The 17,506-nt window shown below is 44.7% G+C and overlaps 1 protein-coding gene across 4 annotated transcripts in view; it reads left to right on the top strand.

Annotated features, from left to right (window-relative positions):
* The window catches only part of CEP63 (centrosomal protein 63), a 379,989-nt gene that overhangs the window by 213,874 nt on the left and 148,609 nt on the right, over window positions 1-17,506 (top strand). For all 4 annotated transcript variants that reach the window (XM_069213574.1, XM_069213577.1, XM_069213576.1 and 1 more), the window contains one exon: window positions 14,505-14,619. In XM_069213574.1, the coding sequence (XP_069069675.1) occupies window positions 14,505-14,619 (115 nt within the window). The remainder of the gene's footprint in view (window positions 1-14,504; window positions 14,620-17,506) is intronic.

Genomic DNA, 17,506 nt, shown 5'->3' with positions numbered 1-17,506 from the left:
CATGTTTCACACTGATGGGGGAACAGAGATGTCTGTTATATGAAATGTTTCATTCATTATGCTTTTTATAAATCACAAATAATGGCAGAGAATAGCTTCAATGTGCATCATTTCAAAATGTAAATACAGTACTTAAGACAAGAAAAACTAATAATAAATATTAATAGATAACATTGTCACTAACCTAACCTGCTATAATCTGACAATAAAGTGTCATCGGCCCAGTTGCCAACAAAACACTGAGCAGCTTAAAGTCAAAAGTAAGCTTTTAATCTTTGCTTACGAATGTGGTACCTCCATGCTACGCCAGATATAGTAGGCAATTTCCATACCTGAGATATTGCCTCAGCAACTTTCCTTTGAGTTTAACTGAGACTGTTTCATATTGAGATTGTGAGGGTGACTCTGAGATTGAGAGACCTAGTCTAGGTTTGAGAAAATTTTTAGAAAATGTGAACTTTGGTTGGTATGCCTGTGGTCAGGTCGCCTGCATTCAGAGATGAGCCTTATGTCCATATGAACCATGTTAGAATGTAAAGGTCTGGTAAGTTGTCCCAAATTAGCCCTATTAAAAGAAATAACACCACAAAAAGTGTTCATTGTGAGCCCCCAAAACTCGAGCTGCAATATTCAGCCAACCAACTTGTTCTTGTGATTCATTTAGATGGTCAAACTTTTGCAAATCCTAGATGATTGTAAAAGCACACCTTTTCAATGATTGTAGTTCCGCTTGCACTTTCTTGCCATCTGTTTTCTAAAGAGCCAGGCAGTATTGTTAGCTGGAGAGCACCACCGCTGGTATCTGCGGCCTGTAATGTTCATACCAAGCATGGCAGGTCTCTACTTATCCATGCACTGCTTCTTCAGTCAGCCGGCAGCTTCTATCACCCACCAAGTGCTGTACTGGCACTTTGCCCCACACTTTCAGTCCTTTTTTTCAGGCTCATGCTAACTCGATCCTTGAACAGTTTCGGTCGATTTTTACATGTTTTTGAGGCATCAGCAACACAACACGCTCATCAGCACTGCACACAAACACCACAAAAAACATGCATGCCCTAGCACTCAACATCACACCAACAAACAGCACACCCAGCATCCCTGCACATTACACACCCCACCACCCACAACACAACCACCATGGCACCACAAAAACACCCACGTTTCACAGGTGAGGAGTTGAGGGTCATGGTCGATTAAATCATCAGAGTGGAGCCACAACTATGTGGAGCACAGGTCCAGCAGATATCCATAGCCCAGAAAACTGACATATGGCAGAGGATCATCGAAAGGGTGAACATAGTGGGAAACCATCCATGGACACGCATAAGGGACAACATCAGGAAGAGGTGGAACGACATACACGGGAAGGCACGTCCATGGCATTGAGACACCAAATTGCCATAATGAAGAAAGGTGGTGGGTCTCCACCTCCTCCCCTACAGTTCACATCATGGGAGGAGAAGGTCTTTGCCACCCTACACCCAGAGGGCAAGACGGGAATACCAGGAGGACTGGACCCTGGTAAATCAACAACACTACACCGGCACTATGTACTCCTGCACAACTACTATACCATCATGTAACATACTTCCTCTCACTCCACAGGTATCGCTAGTACTGCCACACAGCAGAGGATGCCAGAGACTGAAAGCCCGCTCCGGGAAGTAGGTCCAATAGAGGAAGGATACCCTGGATGACTGGAAAGGGATGGCTTACCTGGCCCATCAGGCAAGACTGGTCAGTCCATCACCACCAGCCTCACCCTGCCCACAACTGAATCCCCCTCCCTTGTGGCACCGACACCACAGCTGAGTCCACCTTTCCAAACCTGTGTCTCAAGGACGGATCATTCGTCAGTGGGCCCCATAGTAAAGGGACCAGAGTCGACACCCAAAACCCAAGACAATGAAGGTCCTGGTATCAGTGGGAGGGGGCAGACTGTGCCAGGGGCACAGGGGCAAAGGGTCAGTGGGAGGGCAACTGTGGGCTAAGGGATGAGGCAGCAACATGACATGAATGGCCAGGAGGTCATCTCCAGAGTCCTGGGAGCCTACCAGCAAACCCAGGACACGATGGGCCAGATACTCACTACCTTGCAGGAGAACCAGGGGCTGCAGGGAGAATACCATCAGGAGGCCATGCAGCAGTGGCAGGCACACAGTGCCACCATGGTCTCCATTGTAGGGGGTGCTCACTGAACTCGTAAGAATCCAGCTTGCGTCCTTCACCCAACAGCAGGCCCCATCCAGTAGTTTTACAACACCTGTGCCCTCAACATCTGCCCCAGCTACTGGAATGGAGGCCCAGCAAGAGGACTACAGGCAACTAGCACCCCTGCAGCGAGGAACCCAGCACTTCATATAAATGGCAGCATTGCATTTACAGTTCCCCTCATCTACAGCTCCTGCATCAAGGTCCCCCTCCTCCAACAATAGGATGTGCCTCATGAAGGCCACGGAGCATGCAACAATGATCTTGCTGACTTTCCCTGGTCAGTACTGTAGGGCACCACCGGACACATGAAGCCAATGAAATCTTGCTTTCAATAGGCCGAAAGTCCTCTCTGTCAGATGCCTCGTTCGGCCGTGTGCCTAATGGTACCTGTCCTCCCCATCTGTAGTTGGATATCTAACTGGAGTCAGGAGCCAAGGCAGGTTGGGGTATCCGGAGTCACCTGTGTAGACATGGGAACAGTACATTAAGGAACTGTGTTAGGCATGACTATGTAGAGAGGTAGTGCAGACGGCTGATATGGACAGCAGTACACTTACCAATGAGCCAGACCCTTTCTCACTATAGATGTAACATCAGTGCAGGGACACTGCTGTTTCTCAGGACGTAGGAATCATGTCCCGAAACAGGGAATTTCGCAGTCACATGTGACATATACTGGTCTGCAAGACACACCATTTGAACACTAATCAAATATGTACTCTTATGGTTTCTGTACACCTGTTCATTGGCCCTCTGAGGTACCAGGGCAATGTGAGTACCATCAATGGCCCCTATTATATGTGGCACCTGAGCAATGTTGTAAAAAGCAGACTTAACAGTGTTCAGTTCTGGACGTTGTGGGAACCTTAGTTACCTGTCCATATGCTTTAGTAGGGCATCCAGCACATTCTGTAATACTATACTGAACATCGGCTGTGACATGCCTGCAGTCAGTCCCACATCACCTGAAACAAGCCACTTGCCACAAAATGCAGGACAGACAACACCTGTACTGTTCGAGGAATGGCATGGGGATTCCTTAAGGCTGGCAAGAGGTCTGGCTGCAACTGGGCAACTAGTTCCCTGTTGGTCAGACAGTTCAGTTGATAGCTCATCGTAATGTGCCTCCCTTGTATGGTTTCCAGGTCTACTAGGGACCGGTAAACTCGTGCATTCCTCATTACTCCGATTTGGCAGTATCTAGGCAGGGGGGCAAACAATATTCTGTACATTTCTTACAGTGTTGTGACCGATAAATATCATAGGACAATCAGAAAGGATTGTTCCGGTAAGTTGTCAGGCATGTTGCAGATGGAAACATTTATCCACATGCCATTTCTACACAGACGTGATGGCAGTACTTCATATTGCCATACTTGTGACAGTGGGACTTGTAGAGGAAATGAAGTAATGAACAAACAATAGCTTCTTATATGTTGCATAGTACGGAATGTTCATACATGGATGTAAACATACACCCGAAGCATTGCCAGCTGACACCCATTTCATATGTGAGTGTCAATGAGTTGACACCTTTCATTTAGAATATTGTGCAAATATTCAAGTAATGAATCAGTTGGATCACATAAAATTCATTTAAATATGTAAAATGGCAGCAGCCTGTCCTGCATGCAGGGCACAGATGTAAGTGACCTCATTCCGCCTGCAGGAGTCGTCATGGCAGAAGGCAGTCGGAAGCGCTGTGCAACTCCTTATTGGTTAACATTGTTGTCTATGGGAAATTGAGGCCAATGATGATCACTGCCGACAGTCACCATCATGACCGCGGCAGCCATGACCGCCATTTTGTATAGCCCAGCTCACTTGACTCCTGACACTCGAGCAAGCAGGACCTCCACTGCGTGAGCTGCTGTGTTCTGTATCTGGGGGCCACAATGGCACGTACTGCAGGGTATAGGGCCCCAGCCTTCACTCCAGACAAACTGGAAAAACTGGTGGAAGGGGTCCTACCCCTGTATGGACAGTTGTATGGGGCTCCAGATAAACAGGTCAGTACAACGTTTGTTATTTACATATCGGGTGGTGTTTAATGGCGAAAGTGTGTGCACATTGAAATGGGATGTCTGAAAGGTGGAATAGCATGCTAATCATGCATGTGTGTACATTGTACTGGATATGTGCATGTGCTGTGTATGCCGTATGTTGGAAAATACTGATAATGTATTGTATCATCTACATGATGTTCTCCTTTATTCTATGTCTCCCATGCAGGTCAGCGTCCATCATAAGAAAGGGTTATGAAGAGTCATTGCCAAACAAGTGCGGACCCTGGAGGTCCATAGCCGGCGGAGCACCTACTGCAGGAAGCGGTTAGAGGACCTGAGACGCCGGGTCCGGAAGACCACAGATGACCAGCTGGGGACGGCCCCCCAACAAGGAAGGGGTGCCCGTCAGGCGCTGAACCCCCTAATGGCTCGCATACTGGCGGTGGCCTACCCCAAGTTAGATGGGCGCTTGAGGGCAGCACAGCAGCCTCAAGGGGGTAAGTGCAGACTGTTAGGTGACATTTGTATGGTTTTCTACTGTGACCCTTACTTGACATGTATTGACAAGGTCTAATGGAATTAAAGGAGTATTCAGTCATGGTTGTCATTCCAATTGTGTTGCAGTGATGGGTGTTAGCTTTGTAAAGCCATGCAAGCATTGATGTGGTGGTGCTGGACCAAACTGTCAGCTGCAATTAAGACAAACTTCAATGTTGAGGCATTCTACAACCTTCATTCTCTATCCCTGATTCTACTTAACTCAGCCAAAGTAATCTTGATAGCTCTGTATTTGGGTTATGACAAGTGTGTGTACTGTATATTGAAAGAGGATTCATTGCAATACAAAAGGACATATGTACAAAATGTATTCCACACATACCTGTCATATTGTCTGTGTATACAGTACCTCTGAGGTTTATTTTTGTTTCATCGTGTTATGATTGACATGTAGGTGAGTATGTTCATGGAGTAATTGAAAAGACATGTGAGTACGACAGATGACAGGCATGTAGGATGTTCAATATTGTCTCTTGGGTGAAGAGGTGAGGTCATAGGTTATTTTGTTGGTTATGGCTGCCTGAACTATGTTTATAGCATTTGTATTATAGCCACTATTTGGCACAGCGAGGGTGAGTAGATATCTTGTCGGTATGTGTACAAAATGGGTAGGTATTGAACCTTTCCTTCCTTTCTTTCTTTCCTAACCTCCTCCTCTTTCCATCTCTGCCTATGTGTGCACTAGCATCATCTGGCGAAGGAGAAGGGGCACCGAACAGTCGGGAAGCTGCATCCCACAGTATCCAGGAGGCAGATTCCACTGATTCCAAGGGGACCAGTGGGATGGAGAGCGAGGGGAGCACCACAGGGAAGGCTGGAACAACTACAACATCATCTTCTGATTCCTCCTCCAATGGCGGCTCCCTAGCGGTGGCGGACCCATCTGGGACCAGCCCAGCATCATCCTTGTCCACCACCCCCTTACCAGCACCGTCCTCCCTGTAACTCCCCACCCAGTTGCCTGTGCCCACTCACCCAGGAGAGTGGACGTCTCCTTTGCCTCAAGCACCTTTGCCCCTGCCCCAGTCAGCTCTGCTGCCCTCAAGGAGAAGGCTTATGACCTCCTGAGGTCCATCTCTGTGGGGCAGTCAACCATCATGAATGCCATCCAGGGACTGGCATCCCAGATGCAGCAGAGCAATGCGTACCTGAAAGGCATTCACAGTAACTTGGCTGGCCTACAGAGATCGTTTCTGGCTTCGGTCTCCTCTTTGACTTCAGCCAGTATACCTTCATCTTCCACCCCCTCCAGCTGCCTGTTCCCAATCCAAGACATCTCTCCCTTCACCCATCAAGAGCACACCTATAGACCAGCATTCACCCACTACAATAGACAAGTTGCACAAAGACAGACACAGGCACCACAAGCGACACCACAAGCATGCACACACAACACACATCAGGAATCACAACAGACAGTTCCTACACTGTCTCGCCCACCACCTCCTCCCTTAGTCACATCACCACTCACTGCCACCATCACACCCTGATCCTGCCAACAGTCCTGTCATACCCTCAGACACCACAAGAGCAGACACCCACCCTACACACCACATCCGCACTCACCACGACCACCTTCACTACCACATGCAGTACATCCACCTCACCTGCAGCCACCACCCCAACATACACTCACACATATTCCATTCCCTCGCCCTGCATCTCTTCCCCCCTTCTCCACAGAAACACAAACGCCCTCACTCACCCACCCAACATACACCCACAAGCACACATTGCACACACCTGCATCCACGTCCAGCACACCAACACATCATGCAACCGCTTCCTCTACCTCCACTCCTAAACCTTTTTCATATGACTACCCGTGTGTCCCTTAGAAAGTCTTTCTTGCCTCCCTTGACCTGTTCCCTGCTCCTGTCCCACCCCGTGTTGTCCCTAAACGCCATGTTATCCTACTCCTACCCAGCCCTTCCACCTCCAAGATCACCCATGCCCCTCCCCCTACAAAACACCCACACCCACCCGAATCTAAGTTCTCTACTCCTACACCAAACACCCCCCCCACCATCCAGACCGAGGCCTAAAGCCCCACCCCCTCCCAAACCCAAGGACCCTCCTTCCAAACCCAAGCCTCCCCCCACCCCCACCATCCCGCCACCCCACCCCTGAGGTGCCTGCCTGCCCATTGATGCCCCTTTCACATGGAAGCCTATTTGCAGTCAGGAGTCAAGTTGGGCCTATGGAATGTACCCTATGTTTCCTTGGGCACATTTGGACAGTAGACTGGCCAGTGGGCCCATTTTGTCAATATTTATTTTTAAGTTTAATACATCTTCGTACAGAAATGTGGTTGTCAAGGTGAAGTACTTGTCCTGGTTTCCTTCTACATGTTGGTGTGATATCTGTGTGCTATGATTTATGGGTTGTGTCTGTGTTGTTGCATACACTGGGTAGATTACTTGTGCCATGTTGTGATGTGTCTGTATGCTAGCTTATGGCATTGTATTAGTAGTGGTGTGTGAGTCAGTGTATGGCGCTGCATCTGTGAATTCCTGTACAGCTTTTTGTTTGTGTGGTGTTTCTCAACATGCCTGTATATGACTGCATTTGTGTGTTTGTGATGTTGTTGTGTGATTGTGGGGTGTTGTGTATAGATGTGCATAACTGTCTTGGTGGTGTGCGTTTTGCTGTGTGTATGACACATGTCTGTTTGGCGTGGTGTGTGTTTGTGTTGTGTGTGTGTGTGTGTATGTGTAGATGTGTGTGCTGGTACGGTACGTTTGTCTGCGTGTGTGAGTGTGTGTGTGTGGCCTTCGATGTCCATGCTGGGTGAGTGTGTTGTATTTGGGTGTGTAATGCTGCCTTTCCCTCTAGTGTGTGCCAGGCGGGGTACTTACGGTTGTTATCGTCGTCGTCGTCGCTGGTCCAGAAGGTGTATGACGAGGTACAAAGCTGGGGAGACTTGCAGTTCATTTTCCATGGCGGCTGCGTCTTTGTACCTGGAGGTGAGAGTTTCCTTTTATACTTGTGGTTTCAGCCAGGCATTTCGTAAAATGGTGGGCAGTGAATTGGTGTCCGACGGCCTGGAGATGGCTACCGCCTTTGGCGGCGGTCCAACCACACTGGCGGTGTCTTGGCTGTGTTGCAGTTGGATTACCGCTGTGGTCGTAATATGGCAGTCTGCACTGGCGGCAGTGCGACCGCCACCGCTTGCGTTACGATCTAGTGACCGCCAAACTCATAATGAGGCCATCAGTGAGAGATTCGTAAAACAACAGACTTTGTTTTTATGGAGACTGTTTGGCTGAGGGCAACTCCAAGACCAACATTGCATATGGCTCCAGGTGTTTCTTAGCTATTAAAAGAGAAAAATGTCTCTCCAGCAACCATTAAGATGGCTACTCAAAACATGCAAGACCTCAGAACAAGATCCTCCCCATTTCTTCCAGGAACAAAAACCTGATTCAATTATTATGTCAGTTGTTCGAAACAAGCATGCATCCACCAGAGAAAACTTTGCACCTCCAAGCAGAGCTAGCAAAAGGATGATGCTGTAGGACACAAAATGAACGGCTCTACTTGGTTACCCACAAAATAGCCAGTGGTTCTGCCTGCTGCTTCAGGAAGGCACCACTGATCACTGTGAGAAACACTATCTACTATTGCCAACGGTTTACCACGGGACTGCCAACAGGACTTCCTAGAGCCCGTTAAGGAAGGGTAGCTGGTTTCAAACTAGGCAATCAGTACGTCAATTGATTCTGCAAATGTGGCTTCCACCTAGTGCTGCCATGTTGTTGTTTATGTCCTGATTGAGATAAACATCCTTTAAACTGGACGCATGGAGTTCTGTTTGCCTACCACATGGATGGTGTATGATGAAGGAAGACACACAAGGTAGAAAGCCTATAAAACTCAATATAGGCGCCAAGATTACTAATGTTAAAACAGACCGCTGGTTTGACACCCCAATTAATACTGTCTGCAGAGTTCACACGAGCAACAATACCAGCAAGCCTCATACCAGTGATGCCCAGCTAAAGAGGACAAAAGAGACCTCTGTGTTCTTCCTGAGAAAAATCCAGGACCCATTCCAAACAATGAGGCATCCACTTCTCCTGTGTTTTCCACTTCGATGGAAGGGAGTGTTTCAAGATAGAATCTAGTAACTACAGACAAGTGGGTGTTGCAGATTGTTAGGGACGGATATGCCCTTCGTTTCAAATCATGCTCTTCCACGGTTTCACCGTGTGCTCCGAAACATCAATTTCATGCATCAAGAAAGGAGGTTACATCTCTCCTATAAAAACAAGCATATAGCGTCCGTTCCTCCAGTATAACTAGGGAAAAGTATCTACCGAATATATTTTTAGTCCCCAAGGAAATGCACCAGGAAATGATATAATCCAGTTCAGTATCTGCAACATCTACATAAAAAAGACACACATTCAGAATGTTGACTCTGCATCAAAATTACACACAGCATATGTAGAGAGATTGGATGCTGTCAGTGAATTTGTAAGACGCCTGTTTTCACATCCCAGTGATGAAAAAACAAAAGAAGTTCCTGAGATTCATAATGAGAAAATACCACTATCAGTGCAAAGTCCTCCCCTTCATCCTAAAGTCTGCATCAAGGACATATGCCTTATTCATTGCTGATGTTGCAGTCTGCCTTGGCAGATAAAACTTTTGCATCTTTCTGTACCTCAACAACTGGTTAATAAAAGCACATTTATCGGAACAAGTTGTCGGATTTTCACACCACAATCCCATTGTTGCATCATCTCGGTCGTCATATAAGCTTTGAAAAATTAACATCAATGCCTTTGTGCACTCTAGACTATTTGGGAGAAACTTTGACTGTGATGGGACAAGTGCTTCCATCAGAGTTCAGAATATCTACCATGTTGAAAAGGCGCCTTAAGCTTCTTCAGATTTCTTCTACCAAAGCTTGCCAAATTTAATTCATGCTGGAAGTGGCATCCTCATGTATTTACCTATTATCTAATGCACATTTCTTCACGAGACCCCTCCAACAGTATATCAGTGGGTTCAATACAAAAACAGTTAGCAGTACGATCTAACACACACAGCGCAAACAAAAGATTTTTTCAAATGGAGGTCCAAAAAAGAACATCCTGAAAGGAATTCCTTTTCATCAGAACCGGCCGTCTCAGCCCATGGAGACAGATGCATCCCTAATTGGCTGGGGAGCACATCTAAGGAACCTGGTCAAGGGTTGTGATCAGAAAAACATTAACTTTATTATCTAAAGGTCTTACTAGCTGAAGGCGCTGCATCTAGAATTGACAGCTTTTCATCCATTACCTCAGATAGGTTGCTGTTTCAAACAGACAACATGACCACATTGTATTATTTAAACAAAGGTAGGACCAGATCCAGGGTTTTAGGCCCAGAAGCACAAGCAGTTTGGCACTTTCTCCTTACGAGAAATGTATCCATGAAGGTAGCTCATCTCCCAGGTATTCAGAATTTTCATATCTATCTATGGAGCCTGACAACAACAACTTGCAAAATGTTTTTCAGGACTGGGGTTTTCTGCAAGGAGACCTCTTGACTACAAAACAAAACACAAAATGCTCAGCCACTGCCTTTTAGATAATGTTTTATCAGTAGCCATAATTCTTCCTGATGCAGTGAGAGGCATACCTCTAGGTTCACATACTACAAATACAGGAAAACATTTTACATGTTATTTGATGTTCTGCCTTCCTTCATTCAGAAGGCGTTTTCTGTAGGGTTATTGGATAGTAGACATTTCGCCTAATAGGTGCCAACTCATGCAAAAAATAATCCTTAAACTGCTCCCATGCGTATAGCTCTTTGGTTCCCGTACCTGTAGCAGTTTTCTGGTGATCACACTGGCAAAAATGGATCACTACGTTGCATGTTAATGCAAAGTGTAGTCCAATTGCTTCATTTATCCATTTACTTTTGAGTTTCATGTAGGAAAAAATGACACAGTGGGTGTCAGAACACTTAACAATACACATACATTTTAGTTTAGTTACGCAGCGGAATGCTGACAGCAGGTGTCAGATGTCGGGCTACTATCAAGGAACAGCGGCATATTCCAGTTAGTTTGCTTGCAGTTTCCATGCTATCTCTTCTGTTTCCTCAGTATGTCGGACCATGGAAAAAAGATCACAAAGTCTGGGGTGGGTGGAACAAATAGTGCAGTCCAAAAACTGTAGGACGTCATATAGGCACGGGTCCAGCAGAGTCACAGCTCACATCTTTGTAGTTTCAAGGTTAGTCTTAACTATAAATCTTTCTGTTTATTTGATTTTTATTTCTTGTACTGTTGTTGGAAGGTTGTTATTGTAGGTGAGAAAATGGGTGACCATAATTACTCTCAACATGGCCACCATCGCTGTGGTTGAGATGCATTGTGTGGCATTAAACAGTGAGGTTGCAGCATATTTCTGTGAGTTACCTAAACCACGACATTGTGAGCTTTCAGAAGATCGGAGAGGATGCAGGAAGCAATATAGTAGCTACCTTTAGGCTCAGCTGAGAATTTTTGCGTACCAACACGACAGCCACTTCTGGTATGTAGGGAGAATGGGCATGTGGTGCACTGCCAGGTGTACCACAACCCCATTCTTCATTATCACTCCTCCATCCATGGGCGAAAGACTAGTTGCCCCAAGCATAGTTCTATGTCAGCAGGTCCATTCATGAGAGTCCCTATGGTCTGTGCTCCACAACAGTGTGGTATCACCGCAAAATCTGCTGAAAGCCTGAGCATGGGTTGTATGCCTTGGTAGTAAGAGGAGTTGATGGCTCCATCTTCCCTTCAGCCTGCTACTTACCCAGTTCAGGTGTGCCATCCTCACAGCCAACACCTCACAAGCTGTGATGGGGAAAGGACTGCCATGCAGATGCAGACCACCACAGGTAAGACACGGCTCGACACCCAGGAGGAGAACGTCTTGGGCACATCAGGAAGTTGGGTTGTCCTCTTGGATGGTGCAGTCTGGGGACGCAGGGGTACAACTGATGGAATGCCTGAGGAACTCTGTGAAGCAGCTACTACCACTTCCGCATCATGACTAGGCACAGGGATACATCTCATCCAGGGGATGCATTGCTGTACAGCTCTACTAGGAAAATCTTTTTACAGACCTTCTGTGTACATTTGATCAACCTAGTCCATGAATACATTTTGAATGTTCTCAATTTGACTCTAAATATGGTCTTTACTTTCCCTGTAGTTTGTGAGATAACCATGGTGTTCATCCTTTCTGTTGTTGAAGCTTCACCTTCATCTTGGCTTTGTGTGTGAAGTTGGTATCATGACTTCAAATTGATAGTCTGTTAAATGAGGTCCTTTGTTTTACCATTCTTTTCTGTTTGCATAGCCCCTTCCCCTTAATGTATGGCCACATCTACGACATTTTGTTTATTATTGCTTTTATTTTGTTTCTATTTAATTAGTGTTTTTTTCATCAGTGACATCAAGAGCCAGATTAAGTGCTTCCTGCTTGTAGACAATTTTCCAGAATGTACCATTCTAGAGGTGATGTCCCACTTCTGTTTTCGCTGTTTGTGCACAGGAGGTCATTACAGTTCGTCCCTGCCTAATGCGTATGGCTACAGAGCAATACATTTCTGACTAAAGAAAAAAGGTATTTAGGCACATACATTAAAAAGAAGGGACAAGTGACTGCACTCAATAAAACCCTGCAGATGTAAGCTTCCTTTTTTTTTTACAAACATGGAACATAGTCCTTTTATGGCTTCTTTCTACCATGAGGTACTGTCTGTTTTGCTAAAAACTAATTCAGAAGGTCAATCCATGTTCTCTGTAATGCACCTATCCCCAGACCGCCTACAATGCACACTGAAACCCTTACACATATACAAATTATAGGAATTGTAATGTAATGTGTATATATCCACACATAGACATAACTGTGTCCCATATGTTAAGTTTCAACATGTTGAGCTCAAATAAATGATTTATATGAAATACATATGACTATAATACTAAAGTTTGGATTGCCTCTCCTTTTGCTTTTCACCCACAGGACTACACTGGATCAAACAGATGGTGGTTCACAGAATGTCTCCTTCTCGCCAAGAGAATCATTAGACACAACCTTTGCAGCCTCATAAGCACAACCTCACCCCAAGCAATCCAGCTGGCAAAAAGGATTGCCATCCTCAATATTACTTCCATACCTAGTTACATTCACACTTCACTGCAACAACAGTATGCACCAGACACAACTACTCACATCAACATGCACACAAGATAGTTCAAACAAAACAGTTGGCCATGTATATCCCAGTTTTACAGTACATCCATATCTTCTCAGCAAAATATGCATGAACTATTGAGGACAATGTATACCCCACCAAGCTACCCTGAAAATTTCATCCAAGACGTTTAATCAGCAAAAGTGCTTAACACTGAATACAAGCCATGGCAATGGACAATGGTACACCAAAGCAGAGTTGAATAACCCGCAACATTTTAGGTACACACATCACTAAACGTAATACTTCACATAGATCAATGACTGTGCCTAATTGGCCTCTATTCAGCAGAGTCCAAAATAAGCTGTGCATTAGTAGAATGGTTCTCAGTGTTTTGTCTTTAATGGACCCCACTTTATCACTGTGTGAATCAGGAAACTCCGACCTAAGCAATTTCTGTGATTTGAAACTCAAACCAAGACTGCAGACATCAAACAAATACACAACTCATGAACTATTTCCTGTAATTCACAAACAAAAAAACACAAATTAAAAACTTGATGGGAAAGTTGTAGCTTTTCAGAATGTGATTTCTAATTGACAAAGCAATGTGCTAGACTTCATCAGGTCACTTATACTTTTTTGCTCCTAAAGAATCCTCTCTTTTGTCAGCTCATGCTAGTGCTTCAAATGAGGCCCTCCAGTAGTCGATACTAATGTTTGCTCTTCACGTGTTGCTCCCACAAATCAAGCTAAGTGTAAAATTTAAAATGTAGTCTTCCGTTTCAAATTCCTTCACATTTGCCGTGTTTTAAAATTCTGATTTCACATTTTGTTTTTTTATGTGTAAATATTTTATTATTTTGATCATCTTAATTTTCTTTACAGTTCGCACACCTCCTAAGTAGTTGTTGCAAAGCCCGAGGGGGTTGGCGGGGCACAGGTTAGGAAACACTGCATTAGTCAGATCAATCTTGCCAGCCCCTTAGAAGATTCTCAGCTTGGACCAATAAGGGTAAATAATCGGGGAGTTTTTTGCACCAGAATTTTCTTATTGCTGCATCCTATTTTAGATCTTAGATTGTTTCAGTCATCTATCAATCTAGTTTGAGGTGTTTATGAGGTGTTTAAATATGGAAGTAAGTTCAAGAGGCATACTATGGTAACTTTGCTGTTAGTAGACCCACAAAGACCAGATCCCTCTGTATTGTTGACACAATTACAATCCATCCTATCTCATCTGTGTGGATAGCTTTTTTCTAGAGGAAAACCTTATTTTATTGAATGCTTTTCAAGGTATGGGGATGTAGGAGGCAGGAGGGGGGTTTGAATAGCATTTGTTAGGGGAAGGACTGGACATGGACTAAGACGCGCTGTTAGTTTTCATTGCTGTTTACAGTGCTCCGATCCTCTTTAGATACTGTGAAGAGTAATCATCAACTCCAAGGAAAGGGCTGTAGGAATTGGATTGCAAAGGTCACTGTGCTGAGTTAAAATGTGTTGCTTTGTTATTGCCTTTATTGTCGCCCTTAGTGTGGAATTTGCAAATACCCAGTGTCTTCAGTTGAGCAAAGAATTAACAGAGAAGCAAGAAGAGCTGCGACTGATGGAAGAAAAGCATGACATGTACAAAACTGAGAACAGAAAGGTGAGAATGGGGCCTTGCAAAGAAAAATAGTGATACGTCTGGGCTGGTGAAAGTGAGATTGCGCTATAATGGCAATGTGAAGGTAGTTCACGAGATTGATATACATCTCAAATAAAAAAGGTCTGCATCTGTCCGGTCACAGGCTGAATTTCTAGTGGGGAAGATTCAGTGTTTCAGAACTGATTAAATAATTACCATTGAGTCACTCTCTGTGCGTATTGACTGGTCAATCAGCACCGTATGCAGCACTGTATTCACAGCTGATTATGAAGTGTATTGCAGTAAAAGATATTGACTAAAGTTACAGTACTCAGTTATTGTTTACAAAGTCCTTTTCATCCAACAGCGTTAAGATGCATAAAGATGCTTGCTCTGCCTTCACAGGCCTTTTCTTCGTTTTATGCAGTCTTTGCTGTTGTTATATAATCTGTTATTAATTTGAAATATGCCCTCACTGGTTCTTACTGTGATCCTCAAAGGTGTTGTAATTGATAGCAGTTTAAGAATGTCTAATTCAGTTAACATGTATATTGTAACCATCAATTACCCTTTTATACAATACCTCTGTGTGCTTCCAAAATTTCCCAAATATTAAGTCCATACCTGTCTAAAACCAATGCGTTACTTCATTAACAGCAGTTGAGTCCTCTTTGGGTAAAAATTGTGTCCTCTGTTCAGTTATCAAAGCATTGCCTTGCCCATTCTTTCTTGCTTATGTGGTCCTCTTCTGTGCCTTATTCAGTGTTCTCCAGTATTGGGTCTTTCATAGAGTCACAGGCTTAAATCATTCGTCGAAGTGGGAGTCCCACAGTATCATTAAATAGCAGTGTAAACATTTTTTAAATATAAGACAGTGTTAAAATGCATTCACTTGCACAGCTTAGTCACATAATTAAAAAAATCCAAAGCCCAGCCAATGGGGTGACAGCACCCTTTAGAACCCTCACCACAAAAGCTCTAGTCTCTCAGATTTTCAATTGCACGTTGTGTGAACGGAGTCTCCCTGAGCTCTGCTCAGTTTTCTGTATTCCAGCTTCTAGAAATCTTCATAATGTCTGATACTTCAAAGAAAGGTCTCTTTAGATCCTGCAGATCTTGGGGGGAAAAAAAGACTGCAAGTGGATGACTGACATAAGATCTGCCTCTACCAAGTCACAGAAACATTCATCTTTGGAGGAAGATAGTAACACTTCTGCTAGGTCTCCTAAACGGTGCAGGTCCCGTGACCAGAGGACCTCTGAGGAAAGCAGGAAGGCCTTAAAAACTTCCCATCATGGGTCACCTAAAGATTTGCAGAAAAAGGCGAAAATGACAAAGTTCTCCTAAAAAACTGCCTCCTCTGCATTTAGCACACCATATACTAAGACTTGAGACCACCCGCATACTTCTTCAGACCGATTGCTAACAAGGCATGAAACTCCATTTTAAAGCACCATCGACAGCACTGTCATCAATGACCACTGCAATGATGGGTACCACTGTATTGTAGACTAGACCGTCTACTTCGGCAACGACATCAGCCGACGCTCCAATCCAGTCAACAAAGATTTCCTCATCGACTAAGCATCTGCCGAGGAAGATTCCATCAACGATGCCACTGCTGACGCTAATACCATTGATGACCATGTCGCCAGCCTTCACCACCATTTCCTTGTCTAGTCCGTTGTCAACGACACCGTTGAAGACAATAAAAAATTTAAAGACCTTCTTAAGGCTTCAAGACATCTCCCCAAGCAAAGTTTCACCATACCCTCCAAGCACTCTATGAGATTTAGAAGACTCAACGGATGAAGGGCCATTTGGCCCAACACACAGTCCATCTGAACACAAGGTAAAATACCAGGAGGAGGAGGAGGAATAATATTATGTCCTCTATTACAATCCGCAGGCCAGAGACATGTGCTGTACAATCGGGACTATCCAAATCCACCACCTAGACCTAATGACGTTCAAATGCTTCTCTCTCTTGTGCAGGACTTACAGGCTGTGCTGCATAACTACTGTAGGAGGTTCCCAGATCCTCCACAGGACCAACCAGCGCCTTCTTCACTATCACCATCTAGACCGGCAACACCAAGACCCAGTCCCCCAAAAATAAGGCCAAGGATGATACTGGCCTCCAATATAGCACCGCCACCAAGAGCGGATGTGTTATAATGTGTTAAATTCATTTTTAAGTAGAGTTCATCAGATGTTTCCTCTTATTATTTAAATAGATCAGTCGTTATTCACTCTTCATATACATTAGTTTGTCCACAATTGTTTCCCCCTACCTGTACACCCATGTTGATATATTCCTCGGGTGAGGAATGCAGCCTGCCTTACAAAGTTAGAACGGGAGAATTCTATTCTGTGAAGAACTGTCAGGGAGCTGTTTTGAAGGGGAGTGTGGAGACTCTAATAAAGAAGTTTACTTCTGAAATCCTTACCTGTTGTCCTTATAACATTGGTGAGGATTTGGCTGCGTAATGGGGCAGTGTTGGTCTCCCCCCTTCTGTGTACATCCACTTCTACTCTTAAAGAAACGCCATCCTCCACTATTCTGTGAGCCTATGCATCGACGTAACATCCTTCCTAACCTCTTTCTCCTACTCTTGGAATCTCAGGAAGAAGCGACCAAAATAAGGTACTGTAAACGCATCCTTTTTCATTTCACCTTTTACCGATCTTCCTTAACTTTGTCTCTTCCTGGACCAAAACACTAATGAACTCACCCTCTACCGCTCTAACCAATCTATGCTTCGTGGCAGTACTCCAAGCCTCATACCACCTTTCGCCTTACCTCACATTGTTTAGGCCATCATACCATCGGAGTGTACTGTCCTTGGCATATTCCTTCCCAGGCGCTCTTCAAATTAGGGAAACCTTTCTTCTTTTACGAACTCAG

This window comes from Pleurodeles waltl, chromosome 11, assembly GCF_031143425.1.
Source record: "Pleurodeles waltl isolate 20211129_DDA chromosome 11, aPleWal1.hap1.20221129, whole genome shotgun sequence".
Classification (NCBI taxonomy): Eukaryota; Metazoa; Chordata; class Amphibia; order Caudata; family Salamandridae; genus Pleurodeles; species Pleurodeles waltl.
The sequence above is the reverse complement of the archived record's forward strand: the minus strand, read 5'-3'. Positions and strand labels throughout refer to the sequence as shown.